General features: G+C 41.2%; 1 protein-coding gene across 5 annotated transcripts in view; it reads left to right on the forward strand.

The window, feature by feature from the left end:
* Positions 1–20,691, forward strand: part of DPP6 (dipeptidyl peptidase like 6) — a 571,605-nt gene that overhangs the window by 435,632 nt on the left and 115,282 nt on the right. For all 5 annotated transcript variants that reach the window (XM_064703886.1, XM_064703887.1, XM_064703884.1 and 2 more), the window contains exon 6: positions 13,004–13,056. In XM_064703886.1, the coding sequence (XP_064559956.1) occupies positions 13,004–13,056 (53 nt within the window). The remainder of the gene's footprint in view (positions 1–13,003; positions 13,057–20,691) is intronic.

The following is a 20,691-nucleotide window of genomic DNA, read 5'->3' on the forward strand; positions in this document are numbered from 1 at the left end:
GCCCTTTGGATGCCAAACCTTCTCTTCTTCTTTACAGAATTAAAACTTCTAACTCTAGGAGGGTGGATACCCACTCTAATTGAGGAAACATGTCATCAAATGGGGAGAGAATATTTGTTCTTCCATCAATTTCTGTCCCGTTGTTTGTTTAGAATAGAAATTTTTGGACACAGTTACAGGCCAGTGGAGAAATAACTACTGACAAGTTGAATCCTAGAGCTTTCTTTTGAGGGAGAAACTAAAGAAATTAATGTTGCAAAATTTTAGGGCAAATTTTACACTAACACAGGGGAAGAGAACGGGTCAAACTTATTGTTTATTTTGGTTTGGGGGGACCCACATGGTTCATTTGAAATCCTGACAAAGTTCCAGCAGAAACTGTATTCCTTTATGTAGCCTGAATGGTTCTTTGCTTTTTGACAGCAATTCTTCTGCTTTGGAACAGCTTGATTTAATGAGGAAAAAAAATAGTTTAAACAAGAAGTTAGAGGGAGTTAGGAACTCAAATATATTGTAGGGACATTTTGGCACTTAGGATCCTTGAGGCATGGGTTCTTATTTAAAATTAAGGGTGTGGCATTGTAACTCAGCAGAAACTGAGGGGGGGGGGGAATGGAATGAAAAGGCACATCCCAAGTCGGCATACTTTGTTTTCCACTCTTAGTAAAAGGGAAAGGACAGGCACTGAGTGTCAGCAAGGAGGAACGGCTGATTGTATCTATTATCCATGGAAAATATGTTTGCACCTATAAAATACAAAGAGTGGGTACTCTCCTCATGCTCAGCAGGTATCCTTGGAGTGGGATCATCTCCACATTGAAGGAACCTGGTCTATAGAAGGTGTTCCTGCCCACAGCAGAGAGGTTGGAACTAGATGATCCTCCAGCCCAAACCATTCCATTATTTATCATTGGCAGCCACTGTGGTGACTTGGGGGCTGCAGCTCTTCCATGGCCAACAATAAAACCTCACTGGATAACAGATTTTTGGCTCTATCCCTCCCTGCTTTTGGGGATATCTGTGCTTCTGAAATGATGATCTGGGAGCATTCATAAAGCACAATATGAGGTGTTTGCCTGAGCTGGGAAGCAAAACTCAGCACAACCGCCATCCCCACATTCCAGCTCTTCTGCTGCCTGCTCCCTATATAGCAGTGGTTTTGGGAAAACTGCACCAAACCCCAATTTCAGTCTCCATTCTCTCCACTCCAGGGACTGTTTAGTCTGATCACTGCAACAAACCTGAAATGCAGAGCATTAAAAACAGAGTCTGCTGATTTCAGTTGCTGAGCTTTAACTGCTTTCCTATTAAAAACAATGGATTAAACCCTTGCTGTTCTCCTAATAATGCAGATAAATTGAATTAGAACTAAACCTGAAGCCTCCTGAATTGAGCTGGGAAACTTCAACAGAAATTGCACAAAAATGACTGAGTGCAAAATTGTTTTAAAGACTAGGTTGGACAGCCTTGCTTATGCAGCAAAGGCCAATAAACTGTGTCCTGCACTTATTCATAGGCACAGATACACAATCAGCAAACTGCAAAGGAAATCCACAGTTCCAGGGAAGACTAGAGGAGCATCCAAACTCAGAAATAATTAGCCTGTCATGCAAAAGTACATAGGTGCATTATGTATCAGCATCAGCTATCAGCAGTCTTCCTCTGTAAATATTTTCTTTAGTAAATGAGATTTTCATCAAGCAGGGAAGGAAAAAAAAAGCCTCAAGGCAAAACACTGTGATACAAAAATAAACAAATTTTCTTAGCTTGCATAAGGCTATATTTCTCATTCTGCTTCCTTTTCTGAGTGTATGGATGAGCTAACTTGAACAAATTGGTAGGGGTTAATGTCTTAATAAGATCCAAAAAAATGTCTTAAGAACAAATTGCAATTTGTTTTTGATTAAAGCCTTCATAACATAATGTACAAGGTCTCCTAAACAGTCAAAATCAGATGGACAGCATTAAAATAATCACAGTTTTCTTTCTTTTCTTTCTTGTGTATGGGAATTTATCTTAGTGAAATGTGGGGTAACTTTAAGAGGAATAAAATTAATACCAGTATGAAAATTATTGAAAAAAAAATATAACAAATAATTAGATTCATTGCAACATATAGAGGTTTCAGAATTACATTAGAGATGAGTTCCTGCTTTTTAGCATTAATTTTCTTCCTAAGTTTTTAGGGACAATGAACATCCTGGTTTGTGCTGGATTGTAATGAGTATAGGTGGTTATTTTAAAATGTTAAGGAAAGAAATATATTAGGAGTAGCATACAAAATGAGAAAACAACAGTGATTTTAAAAGCTTCAGAAGGCAAAGCTAGAATGAATTTAATTCTGGTGTCTCTGCAGAAACATATGAAGCAGTCTATAATCTAATTCTTCTGGTTTCTATTCCTTTTTGTTTAAGTTTTAATCACTGAAATAGTAAAAAAATATATATTTAGTGCCCTCTTCTGGAAAAACAGCTCTTGCTATGCAGGGCACCCCGATGAAGTTCCTGTACTCAGAAATGCAAATCTTCTGACGTGGATGTTCTCCTCTTTAGCTGAGTTACATCCCAAATCCAAGGAGTGAGTGGCTCTCTGTGTTTACCCTAAACAAGTGCCTTTTATCCCTTTAACTGCCTGCAGAGCTCTGCTTTTACCAGCTTGATGTTAAAACCAATAATTAATATTCCTCCTTGGGCAGCTAATGACCCAGATTTGAAAATGGAATCTTCTATTCTTTTTTCTTCTATTCTCTGCTCAAAAGAAGCTCATTCTTGAAAAGGGAAGAGGAATCACAGGCCTTCAGTCATGTCTTTAAATGCCTGAGTCCTCATATTTCTGTGTGCAGGAGCGATGCTGCTGATGGCAGGGCTGTGGAGGGCTCTGCAGCAGGAAAGGAGCAGGGCAGGCTCTGTGCTCCTTCCTCTCCCCTTTGCTTTCCAAAGATGCTTTTCCTCACCACGGACCATTTACCCCATGGAAGTTGCCCACAGCATCACAAAGATAACACAGAAAATGTCTTTCCTGCCTTCTGTGTGATTTCAGTTTGTTTTTTCCTGTCAGAATATAGAATTGTCTCCTCCAGTGAATTAGATCTGTGTGTACATTGAGGTACAGCTCTGAGTCTTCTGATCTCATATGGAACTGGAAAATGAATCTCTCACTGGAGGGGGAAGGATTTTTGACCAAGGTCCCTAGCATACATCTCAGTATTTTCATTTCTGTCGCATCCACTTCACTGCTTTTAAACTGTTGCTCTCTAATGCTTTCTGACAGACTCATATTTCTGGTCTCAGATTCTTTTCTTTGAGCCTTCTAAAAGTGCCCTGAGCCTAGGACCAACTATAAAAATTTCAATGTCAGTACAAACTTCTTTGTAGTATTCACATTCTCAGCTGCTACAGTAGAAAAAGCAATTTTTACATGTTAAGAGTAAATTTTAATAGAAAGAACATGTGCTGTGGTTCTGTAGTTGCTAATTTCTACCTCTAAAATGAATTATTTAAAAATGAATAAATTCATTACATATACTCAGCATTCAGCACTTTTTCATAGTTTGGTTCTCACATAATTGCTATAAAGCTTTACCATTTGCATTGTAAACTTCACAAAAAAGAGGCTTTTAGAATATTTCCAGAGTCAGTGTCCATACAGCTCAAGAAATGTTTGTTTGAAAGAAGGCATTACCCAATGTTTCATTAAAAGCTGTATTAACCATTCATTTCTCATGCTGTCCTTCAGCCCTCAGACACAACAAAGGTGAGAGTGAATGTACATGTGAACCCTGGAAAATCCCACCTGCACCAGCTAACTCAGGCTGCCTCTATAAAATGTATAATTCAGGGTGTAATTCTAAAGCTAAAATAAGCATCAAAGGCTGCTGAGAGGAATCATAACCCCACCCAAGCTTTTGGCACCATGGTCTGGGAAAAGGGAGCTGCTGCATGAGTTTGTAGGTGCAAGAAGGGGAAGCGCTTGTAAAGAATGACAGGAGGGGTCAGCAGCAGGGACATTCCTCAAGGCAGACAGCTGCAAAGGGAGGCACTCCAGGTTGCCAAGTGCAAGAGCCCGGGAAGGTATTTTGGGAAAGGAAGTCTGTAAATCAGATAACTCTTGTCTTGGCTTTGGGCCACTGAGCCAGGGAAGTGAGCTGGATGGACTTTGGGATTATTATGATCCCAAATGTTCCTAAAGAATCATAGTTGTGTGTTTCTGTGGGCGTGATTGTATGGTGCTAAAGGTGTTTTATATTTCTTGCATTTAGGGTAATTGCTATGTCCTTCTAAATATTTTATTTAGCCTCAGGCTACTTTTGTACTCATAATACATAATAATGTTACTTCATCTTTTATTTCTGTTCCTTAGACATATTGTTTGGTGTGTTAGAATCACAACTATGTACTAGATAATTTCATTCTCATTTCCGAGTTCTGAATAGAGGGTGGGAGGGGAAACCTGGGCATTTATATGAAAAAAGTTTGTTGCCATTACAGTGCAAGGGTTCCATATTACTAGAGTTTCATACCTCCTTGATGTTTCTTATAGGCAGCTCCTCCAGGCACTGTCTCTTCCTTGTCCTCACAGCAGCCAACTGACTCCAGTTCCCCTCAACCAACCAATCCACTCTTTTATAACACTGTTCATTGGCTACAGCTGTGGCCTGTTAAAATCAGGCCTGCTCCTAATCTTGAATAACTGACCCAGCTGCAACTCTTTAGGGGGTAAGATTACTTTCTATACTACCTTTACTTACTTATATTCTATCCCCCTAAAAAAGTTTAAAAAGATAACAAAAATGAGCTCATTATTGATAATGTTGATTCCTAATTCTTTGTAACTTCACGGCAGCTACCTCCCAATAACCTGAGCACCAACAAGTGCACAAAGGCTGGTGCAAAAATCCTGCAGAAAGCATTGCAGCCCCCATTTCATTTACCAGTTAAAAACATAGCTGTTGTCCTTTAATGCAGTGACTGCAGGGCTTTGTGGTGCCAGGGCAGCGCTGTGAGGGACAGGTGGCTCTGGAGCAAAAGGAGCCTTTTGTAATTGCTTGGCAGGGCAGAGCTGCATCAGAGAGCAGCAGCAGTTGGCAGATTGGATTAACACTCTCTGAGGGGTGAGAGCTGGCACACGAGCTGCCTCTTAATACCTGTGGCCTAACTTGCTGCTGGAGCTGCGTTTGCAACAAAAAGAGCATTCACTCCACCCTGCTGCTGTCACAAAGTCATAAATCCTCAAGCTGGCCTCAAAATTCCCTTTTGGTGCTGGCAGCAGAATAAGGCTCTCAGAAGTGTCATTTGAAAACTAATCTTTTAACAAAGAATTATTATCATGAAACAACTGAGATAGATAATCAGTCTGTGGGAGGTGAATTAGCAGCATGCTCTTACAGCATGGCAGTCCATACATTGCTGTGGTAGATGTTGCTATCACTCTTTATTTATGGTTGATTTGCAAACTTGAGACAATATTATTTGCCAAGGAATAATTCCTTGGCTTTGTTGTTTCAGAGACCTTTAGTTTGGTGCTTGGAAAATCAGTTTCTAATCCCAGCCCAGCCTCTGGATGTTTGTGGGAGAGATTTGCATATTAACCATGTGTGCTGCCTGTGGTGCATGACCCTGCCACAATCAGCTTCAGCTTGGTTAGAAATGCTTCCAAAACGCAAGTGGCAGGAATGTGCTGTCCCTCCCTGATGTCACCTTGATGTGAGATTGTGCTCCAAGGAAGCCTCTCTGGTGTGGGTGGCAAGGCATTCACAGCTCTGCATGGCTGGAGAGATGTCCTGGTTGTCCTTTAAACAACAAAGACAATGATTTAATTTTCAGTTTTAAGATATTAAATGATTAAAGATTTGCAAAATAGAGACATGTCCTGATGATACACTGTCTCTTGTATTATTTCCTTCTTCCAAATCAAATGCTGAGGTTTCTTCCTGGCTCTGGAGACACCCAATTGCTGATTTCCTACATGGAAATGAGAGGAATGATGTTCATTGATGCTCAGTGGTGTGCCTGAGGTGAGCACAGACCTGCTGTCTCTCTGAGGCACTGACAGGTTACTGCTGGCTGTGCCACCCCACCCAGGCACAGCTTCACTGCTGGGTCAGGATCCTTCCCCCCTCTTTTCAAGAAAAAGCTTTAATTCCCTTAACACTCTAATACTTGCATTCCCCAAGTCTATATCTTCCTCCTTTTGCACAAATGTTAAATTAATTCCTCTGAAACACAATTATAACACTGGCAGCCAGTTGCCAAATTCTCTGTATGTTGATTGATTCAGAGACCCCTTCTCACCACCCTTCTTGCTCAAACCCATTTCCCCCCATCTCTGCCCTCCCCTGAGCTCCCCAGACTGTTCTGGAGTGCCCCAGCAGTGCCAGAGTGCCCTTTCTGTGGCTGTGAGCACATCCCACATGAGGCTGATCAGCTGGATACAGCACAGCAGGCAAGGGCATCCCAAATCAGGTGTTTGATGACAGCTGTGGGGTATTGGCTGCCAGCTGAAGCAATGCTCAGGAAATGCTCCTTGGTAGCATTTCATTATGGGGTTTCTAATTTATTGGAAGCACGAAGAGAAATGGGCAGAGTTCCTTAGAGGGCTGTGCAAGCAGGTTGACACACAGCATGAGACTCTGCTGGAGGAGTGATAAAATGTAAAGGGATAATTCAATGCAGGGACAAAAGAGAATATGCTGTCTCAGAAGAAAGCAAAATAGGTCAGTATCACAATGAATCTGAAAGGTGAGAATGTTGGAGACACCTCAAATTATACAGCTTTATTGATTTGTTTTGTTCTTGCAAGCAATCAAGATTCAGTGAGTGCAGGGTACAACATACCAGTATGGATTTCGGTAGTTTTTCTTTTTTTTTTTATTGCAGTGACACAAAAAGAAAAGATAGCGTGATGTTTCTGAGAGAATCTAATTCCGAGCTGGTTACTATGGAGTGCCTATTAGCAATAAAATAAAATCCTTTGCAAAAATAGTTGGGGTGAGGAGAGCACTGCTGACCATTCTGTCTGCACAGAGGGAAAAAAAGAAAAGAGCATTAACCAACCATGCCTCAGACTGATGTCACCCCTTGTGCTCTAAATCACAAACAGAGGGGAGAATAAAAGCACAAAAAATGAACAAAACATTATACAGAAGTTGGTGGTCAAGTGCAGGAATGGATTTTTCATCTTTTTGGAGGGCCAGTTCAACATGTCATGGCAAAAGAAGGATTTCTTCTCAACAGAACAGAAGGGTTCAGTGAAACAAATGGTATCATAAAGAATTTTGATCAAGGCAAATGATGTTGACACATTAAGTGAAAATTCAGTTTTTCATGTTGACTTTCATCAAAGATACAGAATATTCTGCAAACAGGTACAGTGACCTGCTTTAATCCTCCACAGACTACCATAAGAGATTATGGCAGTGAGGTATTTTAGTCAAAAACTATCCTCTCCGGAAGATCTGATGAACAACACAGTTACCCTGTGAAGTGAACATCAGATTTTCTTATTGGTGGCTGACAGTAGAAGAATCCATGTGACACTGTGGTATCCTTTACACACATGCTGTGTCCATGCAGAAGAAGGAAACTCAGCCCTTGGCTGATGTTTGCTTGGTATTTTCCTCCTGAACTTGTTTTCCCCTCCCTTTCATGACACTGTGAGAAAACAAGGTACAGAATACATGAGCTGTTTGCCAATGCATAGCAGCAGCCTTCCTGCATTCTACTTTATTCCTTTTCCCTGTTAATCTGTCAGCTTCAGAGCCTGGTTAAATATCACAGACACTAAAGGCCAAATGGCAAATCATCTTTTACCTGCATATTTTGCATCACAGTGTTAGTTACCGTTTAAGGGCGCCAGGACCATTTTGAAAGGTGGAATATGTAATTATGTCAAATGCTTGGGATTATTCAATTGGCTTGACATTCATATGTGCACTTGGGGATTTGTCTGCTCATATAAGTAGGAAAATGGGCTGTGTAATCTATTTCCAGCAAATGTCTTTTTAGAGACTCTTTGTGGGAAACCCTTTAAATGGATCTGGCAGTTCCTGTTTCACCAGCCACTTGTGATATATTTTTACTGTCTTACTGCACAGTGTAAAAGCAGAGAGATTCTTGAGACAACCAGGCTCTGTTAAGAATCCTGAGGGGATCTATTATTTGTTGATATACTTTATTGGTACAGAATAAAAAATGAGTCATTTTACCCAGATAAATCCTGGGTGCTTTATGATTAATCACATTAAAATATATTCTTGCTATTTTCAGGCTTTAGCAAACTGTTGTACATTTTTCTTTCTGATGACTATTTGGTATGTTCAGTTTTATTTGGGAGGGCTGGGATGGATTTTTGGTGTCGTTCCTGAAAAAGAAAGACACTAAACACTGAAAAATTTGTATTTAGCCTTGCAAGCTGCAAACAGCTGCACTTCTGCTCTGCCCTGTGCTGGTCCCTTGTGAGCTCTAACTTTTATGGGATTTTTTTGTGAGTTTTCTGGGCAATTCTTTAATGTAAATAACACTACTGTACAAAGGGCCAGGGGCTCAATGGAGCCATTTAGAAAATGGATGTAAAGCATGTTTTATTCCTGTATTTATCAAGTGAGTAACAATAATGAGCTCATGGCAGCCAGTCCGCCTGGGTTCAATCCCAGATCCATGAGCTGTTTTATACACTGGGTGGTGAGATCCTAAATCAGCTCTTTTGGTAGCGAAGCCTGCTGGAAGATGAGTGGATTGGGCTGGTTTGGGGAGCCTTCTTCCAAGGGCTTTTCCCCCCTTTCTTTGTTTGTAAACCTCTTTAAAATGAGGTGCCTCTTCTTTGTATTGATTCAGCATCTTATCATGCAAACATTAAAGAAAGCCTTCCATAAATGCTGATTATTGCTGATTCTAGCCTGGCATCAGCCCACAAAGTGAGACAGAAACCCACAGAGACGAGATGGAAGTGTAAACTGAACCCTTTTTATTTTTCTGATGCTTGGGATAAACCCTCAGCAGGTAGTGCAATCTTTCATACCAGCCATAAGGTGCTGAGAACCCATTTCACAAATTTCTTGGATATATGTAACATGTTTCTGCAGTTACTCTGGGGCAAATACAAGAGCTGTGGATTCTAATTTAAAGTATATGAAGAGTTGCAATGAATAAATGAGTCCAAATCCACTCTATGCTTAAATAACAGATAGTTTCTATTTCAGTAAGCCCTGCTGGACCAGGACCTGTGTCCTTACAGCACTTAAACTGATGTTTCCAAGGAGACATTACCATTCACACCACACTTTGCTCTGTAGTGACAGAGCACAGAAATTGCTCCTTCCATTTTCTTTCTGTACCTTGTTGGAACCCCAATTTCCCTGTTTCTTTGGAATTTGGTGGCCTGAGAGAGGCACATGTCCTTGCCTGCTTCTCCATGTGTTGCAGTGTTTCCATTTCTGCTCTCATCTGACCAGGTCCAGGTTCCTTCTGTTGGTTGCACAAAATTAGGTCAGTGGCTTCACAAAAAGGTGTTGTCACATGCAATTAGCCCTGCATTCTTCTGAATTTTAGGGAGATAATTGCCTTTCCAAGACTTCAGTGGAACAGATAGATCTGTCTCTCAGTCCCTGTATGATTTCAGTGTAAACATGCACATGTTGCAGAGCATAATTTAGATTGAAAGTAAACAAGATCTGTGCTGTGACCTGGGATGAGAAGCCCAGCAGGAGAGTGTTTCTGGCCCAATGGTTTTGTCATAATGACTTTCACAGCACTTGTTGGTGACAGCTGGCATGGGAGCTTCTGTGACCTGATTGTGGTGATACCCAGAGCCCTTCAGAGCACTCCCAAACCTGCTCTGACTCATGTGGGTGGGATGGTTTGACACACAGAGTCCACAGAGCACAACAATTGCCAAAACCTCTGCTACCCCCAGATATGCCTCTCTGCTGAGAGGAGCTGTAAAGCTCCTGGAATCCAGCTAAAAATCAGAGCTGAGAGCATCAAATCAGTCAATGGCTTTTACCACACCCTTTTGATAGAAAAGGGGAACAAGGACTTTATACAGCTATTTTTGTTGGCCAAGCCTCAGCAGCAGACAGGATTAATGCAGTGAATATTGAATTTTAAGTACTCTCCATTCTCTGAGGCTTAGTTTGGATTTGGGAAGGATGCTCCTCTCTCCCCTACACTTTTCCCTGCTGTAGGATTTGCCTATTGCTAAGTGAACAGTCAAATTCATCTTGATCCCAGCAGAAATTTTGTAGAGATATTAAGCAAGCACAGTCAGTCTCTCAAATAGTTCAGTTAACTTCATTTAATTTGCATGTCTAAGAGGAAAGCTGCCATTTAATTTCTCCGAAAGACATAAAGTGATTTTTCTCTTGGATTCTCCTCTGCTTAGTGCCATTGCTGGCAGAGTATTTTCCAAATAGGTTTGAAATAGTTGGGTTGAGAGGGATTTTTGAGCTTCATGTGCTTGTGACCTTAACAAGTGTAATGTTAATAATAAATGTCTGATCTTGAAATCTTTGCTCATACAAGTAGTTCTTTTTTACATGAGCAAACCTACACATTGTAAGGATTTATATGAGAATTTTTTTTTTTCCTCTGAGTGAATTCTGCCAGCTGCAAGCCTTTGGAGTCTGTATACTACAGCACAGCTGATGTGAGATATATGAGATATTTTAGAGTCTGGCCAAAGACCCAAGATGATGACAAATGACATTCAGAAAATAAAAGTGCTCTCTCAGTGCCTTGCAACTTTGTTTTCCTCAGTCCTAAGCTCTCCCAGCAAAGAGAATGTTTTGCCTCAGTCTCCATTAATACCTCTAAGACAGCTCTGAGGTTCCCAGCAGGGCTGTAGGACTCTGCACCACAAGCAAGGACATCAGGTGTCCTGTTCAAAGCTCCCCTGGCTGCTTCTTTTCCCTCCAGCCTGCCACATATTATGATTTTCTGCTGAAGGCATCTGTTCATACTCATTTTGGGGGGCTTGTTTCTCTGTTATCTGACAACACAGCAGGGCTTATAACCATGAACAACCATCCCAGCCTCAGATCAGAATTTATATATCTACATCATTTTCTCCAACCTACTGCCAGGATATTGGAAGACAAAAATGTCTCAATGTTTAATGACAATGTATTACCAGCTTTTTCAGATCTGTAGGCAGATTCAGTCTTCCAATGCTTTCTCTTTAAGGAATTGTATCAGTTTTAGGACTTCATCAAAGCTGGAATAAACTCTAAGGCTGCATGCATCAGCCAGGTCTCAGGCATCAACATCAGAAGATTCAAGAGCTCTTTGGTATGATTGGGTGAGGATGAGAAAATGGAAATTTATTTGACATCATCTGACACAGGTGGATCTAAAAAGGACACTTGTACTAAAATAAATGCTGGCTTGTGGGGAATTCACTTGAATTCCAAGAACTTCCCTGATACCAACACACCAGAGAATCACCTTGTGTGAAGAGTTCTTATGGACCTGAATGCTGAAAGGAGATAGGAATTGGGGATGTGCTCTCATGGTGTCCTTGCAATGCAGGGAGTGAATTGCACAGGCAGGAAGGAAATCACATCAATCAGCATCAGTTTCTGCATTTCATAGGTAGAAATCCAGTGCTGTCACCTCTGTGCCTGTTTTTCAGGGAGCTCATGCAGGAGTATAAGGATTCAGTGTTTGGTTTCAAAGAGAGAAGTTTGATTTGATATTTGCAGGGTGCTGTGCCTTGTGCTTATTGATGTGCCTCATGTTTATCTGCCACTTCCCTGAGAGCCCAGAAGCTGCAGGGCTGTTCTGGACAAACCCTGCAGGTTTGCCCTCCAGAGGGGCAGGGAGTGAGTGATGCTTGCTTGTGATACTGATGATGTGCTTGGCATGGCCCCTGCTCGGGCTCCCAGCACCATCCAGGACATCTCATGTTTTTTGGCATAAGCATTAAATAAATAAATAAATAAATAAATAAATAAATAAATAAATAAATAAATAAAATATATATATATATATATACTTATGCAAAACAAGAGTAGCCTAGGAAAAAATAACTTTGATCAAACTTGTTTGGTGAAGCAAGTATTCAAGAAATTTCTCCTTTGTTCTCTGGGACAGGATACTTTCTGAGAGCTGCTGGACAGCAAAAATAGTTTAAAGATTTAAGTAAAAGGCAAATGGAATTTGGATTTCTAGGAGATTTATTTATTTAGTTGCATATAGTAACAGGACAGAATTTCAAAAAGTGATGCCCTGTATGAATTTGTATAAAATTATTCATATTTAAACCTTTCACACTGATGTCCTGACTCCTGATCGCTGTAAAGGACTGCTGTCACCAGTGGAGAATCACCACCTCTTAAATCACTGGCATTGACTCTGCTGTTATTATTGACTATTTAGAAAACAAGTAATAAACTGTCCCTTGTGCGATGAGCTGCTGTGCAAGCTGCCCAGCTCCTCCCCAAGGTCCACAGAGCACAGACTGATATGAAGATGCAACTTAGCAGGTCATACAAACATGAGGCCAACTCTATGCCTTGACTGAATACAGTTTTATTTCCTGACTGACAGGGGCCTGACAACCCTCTCTGATATCACCAGCACCACTCCCTGCTTTATTTATGTGGAAAAAAGCAACAAAACCCCCATGCCTTGTGTCTGGTTATAATGATGGAGAATGTCCCCAGCTGACCAAGGTGTCCTCATTAATGGCTGTTCTAAATTTAGCCCTTGCAGATGCTGTGTGCCCCCAGTTTAATCAAAGACCTGGTGGCCATGGCAACGACACCGAGCATCTGGGTGTGTGAGCTCTGCCAAACTCCATCACAAAGTGCAGGGTGGGAAACACAACAGCTCCAAGTGCATTCATGCATTGTTCTTTTCTACTACACATTTTGAAGTGGTTAGGAGAGCTTCTCAGGCACAAATGTTAGACTGTTTTTGCAAAAAAAAGAGCTCTGTTAACACAGGTGGCAGTTACTAATCTCTTTTTTTTTGTTTTGTTTTGTCTTTTTCTTAATTCTGTTTTGCAGGTGTATCAGCATTCATATACAGCATATTATGTCCTCAGCAAAATACCTCATGGGTAAGCAATTTTTCAATGTCTTCATTTAAAAACTCAGCCATTAAGAATCCTGCAAAACAATGTGCATGGTGACAAATGGCTGCCTGTGACAGCCCTCTGCAAAGGCCTGGCTTTCAGCTGCAGCCTCCACTGAGCTGTGTGCTGTGTGTGCAAAAGATGGGGAGGTCTGGAAACAGAAATACTCAGCTTCCCCAGAGAGTTAGACTACATGAATTTCACATTCCAGATTTCAGGGGTTTTGTCTGGAATATAGATGTGGTGGTGTCTGGCTGAGAGCCATGGTTGGCCACTCACCAGAGCACTGGAGAGGAGCAGGCTCTGGGGAGACCTCGCTGCAGCCTCTCAGTGCCTGAAGGGGCCTGGAGTGGGCTGGAGAGGGACTTGTCTACAAGGGCATAGAGTGCTAGGACAAGGTTCACACTGAAAAAGACCAGGTTTAGACTGAATATTGGGAATAATTTCCTTCCTCTGAATGTTGTGCAGCCTGGCCTAGAGGAGTGGTGGCTGCTCCATCCCTGGGAGTGTTCAAAGTAAGTTTGGGTGAGGCTTTGAGCCACCTGGTCTGGTGGAAAGTGTCCATGGCCAGGGCAGGGGGTTTGAAATTGAATGATTTTAAGGACCCTTGCAACCCAAACCATTCAATCATTCTGTGATTCTTTAGCTTTGATTAGTTGCAGTTTGTTTCCATGTATGGTTGGAACATGAAAATTAGGAAATTTCTCACCATCAACCCTGTTAAAGCTGTAGTGTCGATGTGACACACTCCAGACTTCAGCCTCTTCCCTTTCACAATCTGCTGTTTGTTTTTTGCTTTCTTTTTTTGGGGGGGAGGGAGTAGATTTGTATGTGTATGTGTGTGATTTTTTAAATTTGTTTTTGTTTTGGTTTGTTTCAGTTTGTTTTGTTTTGTTTTGTGTCGGTTGCTTGGTAGGTTGGTTGGTTGGTTGAGCTGGCTTTTTTCTGGGAATTTCCTCAATATGCTTAGTTTTTGAAAACTCCATCTCTCTGGCAATATATCTGAGTAGTAGCTTGTGGGCTGAAAGTGTTCAGCAACAGGATGAAGCCACAGCAGGAGCACATAAGCTTTGTGTCTGCAGCAAACCTGGCTAAGAGCAAGAAAGGCTTGACTGACAGCGCAGTTCTATTCCAGACATAACAAAGGTGGAAAAAATAGAAGTATCATGCATAGCATGTATTAGAAATGCTAAAAAATAGCAACACAGTGGTCCCAGAAGTTTTCTGCTGCTGCATGATCTTTCTTTGTCCTTGTTCCCCCCAAGCTCCAACTCTGCTGTGCACCCACCTGGGGCTCCCCTTGCTCTCTGTGTTTGGTTGGGCAGTGGTGCAGGGAACTGAAGGGTTGGATATGTCAGAGGAGAAGTCTCCAGCATAAAGGTCAAATCTGGAAAGTGAGAGCACACCAGAGGCCACACAGGTGTGTCAGGCATTGGTGTCCCCACAGCCTGATGTGGTGGTCATGGATCAGGAGGCCACGAGATGAAGAAGGGCTGGAAGGATCACTGAGTCTCCTGTTGGTAAAGGGGTGGTTTGCAGAGTTTAGGCTTTTAGGCATTATAAACTACATTGTGCAGTGGCTATTTCATTGACCTTCCAGGTGATGATGGTGCACGTGAGTGGTGGACAGGGCAGCACTCTGCCATTTCCATGGAACATGGGCATTTATCCTTCCTGTGGAGTCCTGTGTATATTTTAGGGTGGTGCATGAACAAAGAGGGTCCAATATGAATTTTCTTCATCATTCACATCCTTCACTAAAATAAGGGAAAGAAAACTTAGTTTCTTCAGATCTAGGAGGCAAGCAGTGAATGTGATGTAACAGGCGGTGAAATACATCAGCTGACAGTAGAACCTCTGTTGGATGAAGGGAGAAAAACCTCTTCATCACCTATTTAACATTTAACATAGGACTATTGCTCTGATGGATATCTGTGGATGAAGGTTGCTGAGGGCAGGGCACAGCACAAGGTTCAGTTCAGTTTGACATTCCACCTTCTTTGGTGATGATGAATTTGCCATCCACAAGCAACCATCCTTGTCCTCCACCTATCAATAGCAGGAGTGACAAAATTCTGCACTGAGCAATGACCCCTTTGCTGTTTTTACAAACTGTTTTCGGTTTTTCCTCCTCTGCCAGCAGGCACAGCTTTCACCCTGTTGGTGTGTGGCCCTTGGCATCTCTCCAGCTCAGTGGCCAAGGCAGTGAGTGCTGGGGAGCAAACTCAGTCCCCTGCACAGTGTCCCTCCTGGAAACTGGCCGTGACAGTGTCCCTCTCCCTGTGCTGCCTCTCTCTGTCCTGTTCCCCATCCTCAGCTATGATATGGAAGGCCAGGCAATTTAGAATTTGCACCCACTCATGCCCTTGCTACTCCCCTGCTGAGGCTAACTAATAAGGAAGCCAATTAACCTAATCTCTGGCATCACTTTTTAAATAACATGCCGTTAATCTGCCAGCATAAATTGGTTTTTAAAGGGAATTTTCTAATTATTTTTGCCACGTTCTGCATGCTCTCCAGATTCAGGCTGTGCCCGAAGTCAAAAGAAGCTCATACCAATGTTTTCCACATTTCATTTTGAGCTCTCAATGAGTTTGACAAACCAATTTTGGAATGTCCGCAGTACCTACATTCCCAAATGGTATTTTATACAGCACTGCAGCATCTTTCCACAAGAGCTGTTGCCAAAGTAAACTCCTCACGCTGGCTCTGTATAGGACAACTAACAGATGTCACTGACACAGACTCAAAGGATCTGATTTAAAATTAAAACAAGCCCGAGGTAGCAGAAAGAGATCACACGGATTTAGTACCTCTCTTCTGTTATTTCAGCTTTCTCACAGCCTCTTGGTAAATTGGAGGTAACACCCACCACTGCTTTTGATATAAAGTTTTCAATAGTCAATCTTAATTTTATTTCTATATCTTTTATTGTAAAGAAAGCAAGCAAGAAGTGCTGGATGGCTGGAGAGTCACTGCTCCACTCACGGCACACCCCACTTACAAGTTGGGTAAAGCATATATACTGTTTTAGAATTTTATTTCTATATTTCTATTTTATTTCTTTATTTCTAACTTTAGAATTTTATTTCTATATCTTTTATTGTAAAGAAAGCAATCAAGCAGCTCTGGGTGGCCAGGGAGTCACCCCACTCAGGGGACACACCACTTACAAGTTGGGCAAAGTATATATACTGGTTTTAAACCTACAAAGCATTTTTCAATGTGCTTGGTTAGTCCAAATCAGCAAATATCAATAAGATGGCATCAGCAATTTTCATAATCTTTCCAGGTGGTCGTTAGATTCCTGTCCTTGTGGTCATCTGGAGGGAGGCCTTACACTGGTGTCTGCTGCATGATTTTGTCAAGTGCATCAAGCTTTATATTATACATAAGCATTTAGTTGTTTTGTTACAATATCTCTTAGCTTTACCACAGCTTCCTATATTTTATTTTAAGCACCAGTCATCTTGCTTCCTCATCTCTTTCACTCCTCTATACTTCTTTTATTTCAATGCTTTATTTGGTGTGGTGGTGTTCGCAGGACGAGGGAAGAGATGAGAATCTTGACTCCATGTTTCAGAAGGCTGATTCATTATTTTATGATATATATTTTATTAAAAGACAATTATATATTAGAACTATACTAAAAGAATAGAGGAAAGGAAAGGAAAGGAAAGGAAAGGAAAGGAAAGGAAAGGAAAGGAAAGGAAAGGAAAGGAAAGGAAAGGAAAGGAAAGGAAAGGAAAGGAAAGGAAAGGAAAGGAAAGGGAATGATAATAAAATCTGGTGACTGTTCACAGTCTCGACACAGGTGTCTGTCATTGGTCATCAAGTAAAAACAATTTCACATGCTGGGTAAACAATTCTCCAAATCACATTCCAAAGCAGCAAAACATGGGGAAGCTGAAGCTTCTCAGGAGAAAAGATCCTGGCAAAAGGATTTTCCATAAAATAAGTCTGTGACAATTTGGCTATTTGGTCAGAAAGTTTCAAAACCTTCCATTGTATCTATTTTCGAGACAGCAGATATAAGCACTTGCTGATTCCATTGCCAAAATTGACACGAATCACAAAAAAAATTTTTTACTCTTTAGCTCATTTGCCTTCTGCTTTCAGTGGCTTGTGGTTTGCTTGGGGGCTGAGACCTGCAGCCCACATATTTCTGGGTGATATGAGCAGGGTTTGTGTCCCATTCCTCTTGTCCCTGGCTCTGTTCCTGCTGCTGTCCCAAAATCTCGCTGCTGGCTCCGGGTGCCACCTAGTGGAACCATCCCTGTGTTCCTGGGATGAGCATTGTGACAGTGGTCACAGGGGGTCTTGGATGAGGGAAGAGACGAAAATGTTAACTCCATGTTCAGAAGGCTTGATTTATTATTTTATGATATATATATTACATTATACTAAAAAGAAATAAAAGGTTCATCTCAGAAGCTCGCTAGCTAAGAATAGAATGGAAAAGAATGATAACAAAAGGCAGCTGTCTCAGACTCTGTCTGAGATAGCTTGGTCTTGATTGGTCATTAATTATAAACATCTAAGATGGATCAATCACAGATCCACCTGTTGCATTCCACAGCAGCAGATAACCATTGTTTACATTTTGTTTCTGAGGCCTCTCAGCTTCTCAGAAGGTAAAAAAATCTTAAGAAAGGATTTTCACAAAAAGATGTCTGTGACAGAGCATCTCTGTCCTGCCCCACCTGCTCCCCTCTGCTGCTGTTCAGATGCAGCTCCTGAGAGCTACTTCCAGCTGTCCCCATTATAAATGTTTTTGCAAGGCTCTTCTCGTAACCCCACAGCTGCACTTTCAGCATTGCAGTTGCCAACTACTTGTAATTTATAGATACTGAGATCCAGATGCAGGTCCAGATGTGGAACAGAGAGCTCTCCTGCAAGGTGCTGGGGAAATGTGGCACTCCAGCACCATATACAGATATTTCCTAATATTATTTAAATATTAGTTATTATTATTAATTTTATGGATTAAAGTTATTTATATTTTATTAATTAAAGTTATTTTATTGATTAAAGTTAATAATATTAATTTTTTTCATATTAGTAATTTACTAATTTTTTTTATTTAATTAATAATTTTTTCCTGATTTTGGAAAATAAAAATATAGCCATACAGGCAACAACCTACTTAGGAAAGCTAGGCACTGAAAATTGTGCCTTGTGAAAATTCACTCCAATATGAATTATCTTAATCAATCACATCCTTCACTGAAATAAGAGGAAAAAAACTTAGTTACTTCAGAGTTTTTTTGGTCAGGCTGGGACTGAGCAGGGTGTTTTCCTAACCCAGCTGCAGGATTTCCCTCAGCAGTATTAAGGTGTTTTCCCACCAGTGCATGCTGCTGGACCACTGGTGTGATGTGGCTCTGCAGGTCCTCAGCAAGAGCTAATTTTGGATAGGATATCCAAGGGGTACTTCTGTATTTAATCTCTTGCTGTGGCCAGCAGAAATGTTACACTTTTTTATAGCTGTTTTTGCATTCCACCAAATAAAGCCCAGCATAAAACATGGTTTTTTTCAGACCTCCCAGCACCCACCCAGTTCCTCATGAACCATTTCCCTCTGGACACAGCCAAGAGTCAGGGATTGGTGCTGACCCCCTTGTAGGAGCTCTCAGCACATCCAGCTGGGACTTGTCAGTGGCAGCTTCCAAATGTTCTTACCAGGATCAGGGAGAAAATCAGCAGTTTTTCCCACTCCTCACTGATTTTGCATTTGAGAAAGAGGGAATTGAGTTACTGCTAAGCAGAATCCAAATATCTTACTGGATTTATTTGCCTGCATCAGAGGAACATGGCAAACACAAACAGGAGCTGAGCTCAGCTCCTCCTGCCTGCACTGCCAGGGATTTCACAGGTCTGGAAAATCCTGCACGAGTGCCCCATGCTGAGCCCCAGTAACTTCAAGAGAAGTCCCAGGAGTGGAGTGAGTGCACAAAATGTGCAGGAGATCCACAGAAGTGATAACAGGGAGAGGAACTGAGCCAGTGCTTCACTGTGAGTAAATTTTCAAAGTGCTGTCTATAGATCTCTGTGCAGAGCTCCCACTGTTCTTCCTACCTCCTTTTTTATTTTTTTTCATAGGCCACTGGCAGGAAAGAAATGGACTTTAAAGTTAATTAGAGAAAACCTAATCAGTTTTTTATGTATCCTATTGTATGCTTCAAAAGACAAGAAGTTTACCCTTGCACGTGTTCCCATTTCCATGTTCACAGTAAAAAGAAATTGTGATTCATTATTTAAAATCATACATAAAAGAACTTCAGGGAACTGAATTTACTTCAGAAACCTGCCCATTTGATCAAGTCTGCTCTATTTTATTTCCACCTGGCCTGTTAGTCTGTAGCACTAAATAATCCTGTGCCTAAGTGTCCCCATCTGCAAAGCAAGAAGCGAAATTATACCTACCCAATGGATGCAAAATGTGATACTTGTTGTACAGACTGCTGCACAATTTCACTCTATTTATAAACTTGCACTAGTGCCCACATTTTATTTTAAGAGGAAAAAGTAGAATATTTAATAAAACCCGTTTTCAGCTAATTAAATTTTACTTAGAGCAGATGCATATTTTCCCCCAAGAATGATCTGTAGAGGTTGAAATAAAATCTTTATGAAAAGGTATGTAAAACTAAATGAAAATGTGAAATTTGTTAAATAAGTAAAAAAATATATTCTGTAGTTCATGGAGAACCTGCTTTGTCTACTCCTTCTCTCTCCTCCCTCTCTAACAATTATCATTGGATAGATTTTATCACATTTTGAGATAGTTTATACAGTTAATTAGGGCACTTCTGCACAGTGTGGAGGCTTTTATGCCTCACTATAAATAAGAACATCCTCATGATGTCAGACGCTTTTTCAGTTGCATTTTGACAACAGAAAACTTGGAATGGTTACATTTGGTAGCTTGATGGTGGAGCTTGACCTTACATCCTCTGATGGACAGGAATTTTTCATCTGAGTTTGCTGGCACTTGGCTCAAGCCCTGATGGAGCTGTTTGGCTTCTTGCTTTTTATAATCTCCAGAATTAAACACTCTGTAAATCACTGGAACAGTGGTCAAATCACACACCAGCTTTCTGCCTATGAACACATTTTGGGCCTCTTTGAAAAGAAAGAGCCAGCATTTCATTAGGCAAAGCTGCTATTTGAGCATCACTCAGCTCCAAGCTGTGGCAAGTTGAAAGCAGCTCAGCCTGGGAGGCAGCTCAGGAAGGACTCTTGGCTGTGCTGGTGGGAGGAAATCCACTTCAGCAGCTCAACACCACATCATTCCCCCAGGGGATTTGCTGCTTGCTCACCCATGCAGGTCACTGCACAGTTTTGGGGGTTTTTTTTATTAATGTGAAATGTTCCTTTCTTGTGTAGGCAAAGCAATTCCTACCACACACTTCTTTCTTCCAGAATCAGTTGTGATGTGGGTGGACACCTTAGAAACCATGTATAGTGATAATAATAAGGAACGGTCCCCTGAGGGGAGGATTTGATATTAAGAATTAGAGTAATGTCTAAAAAAAAAGAAAAAAGCCAAGAAACTTGGTTAATTAATAGTTAGACACAAATGTTAGCACTTTAGCAGAGAAAAGCCCAGCAACCAAC

Source organism: Zonotrichia leucophrys, chromosome 2 (assembly GCF_028769735.1).
Source record: "Zonotrichia leucophrys gambelii isolate GWCS_2022_RI chromosome 2, RI_Zleu_2.0, whole genome shotgun sequence".
NCBI classification, from domain to species: Eukaryota; Metazoa; Chordata; class Aves; order Passeriformes; family Passerellidae; genus Zonotrichia; species Zonotrichia leucophrys.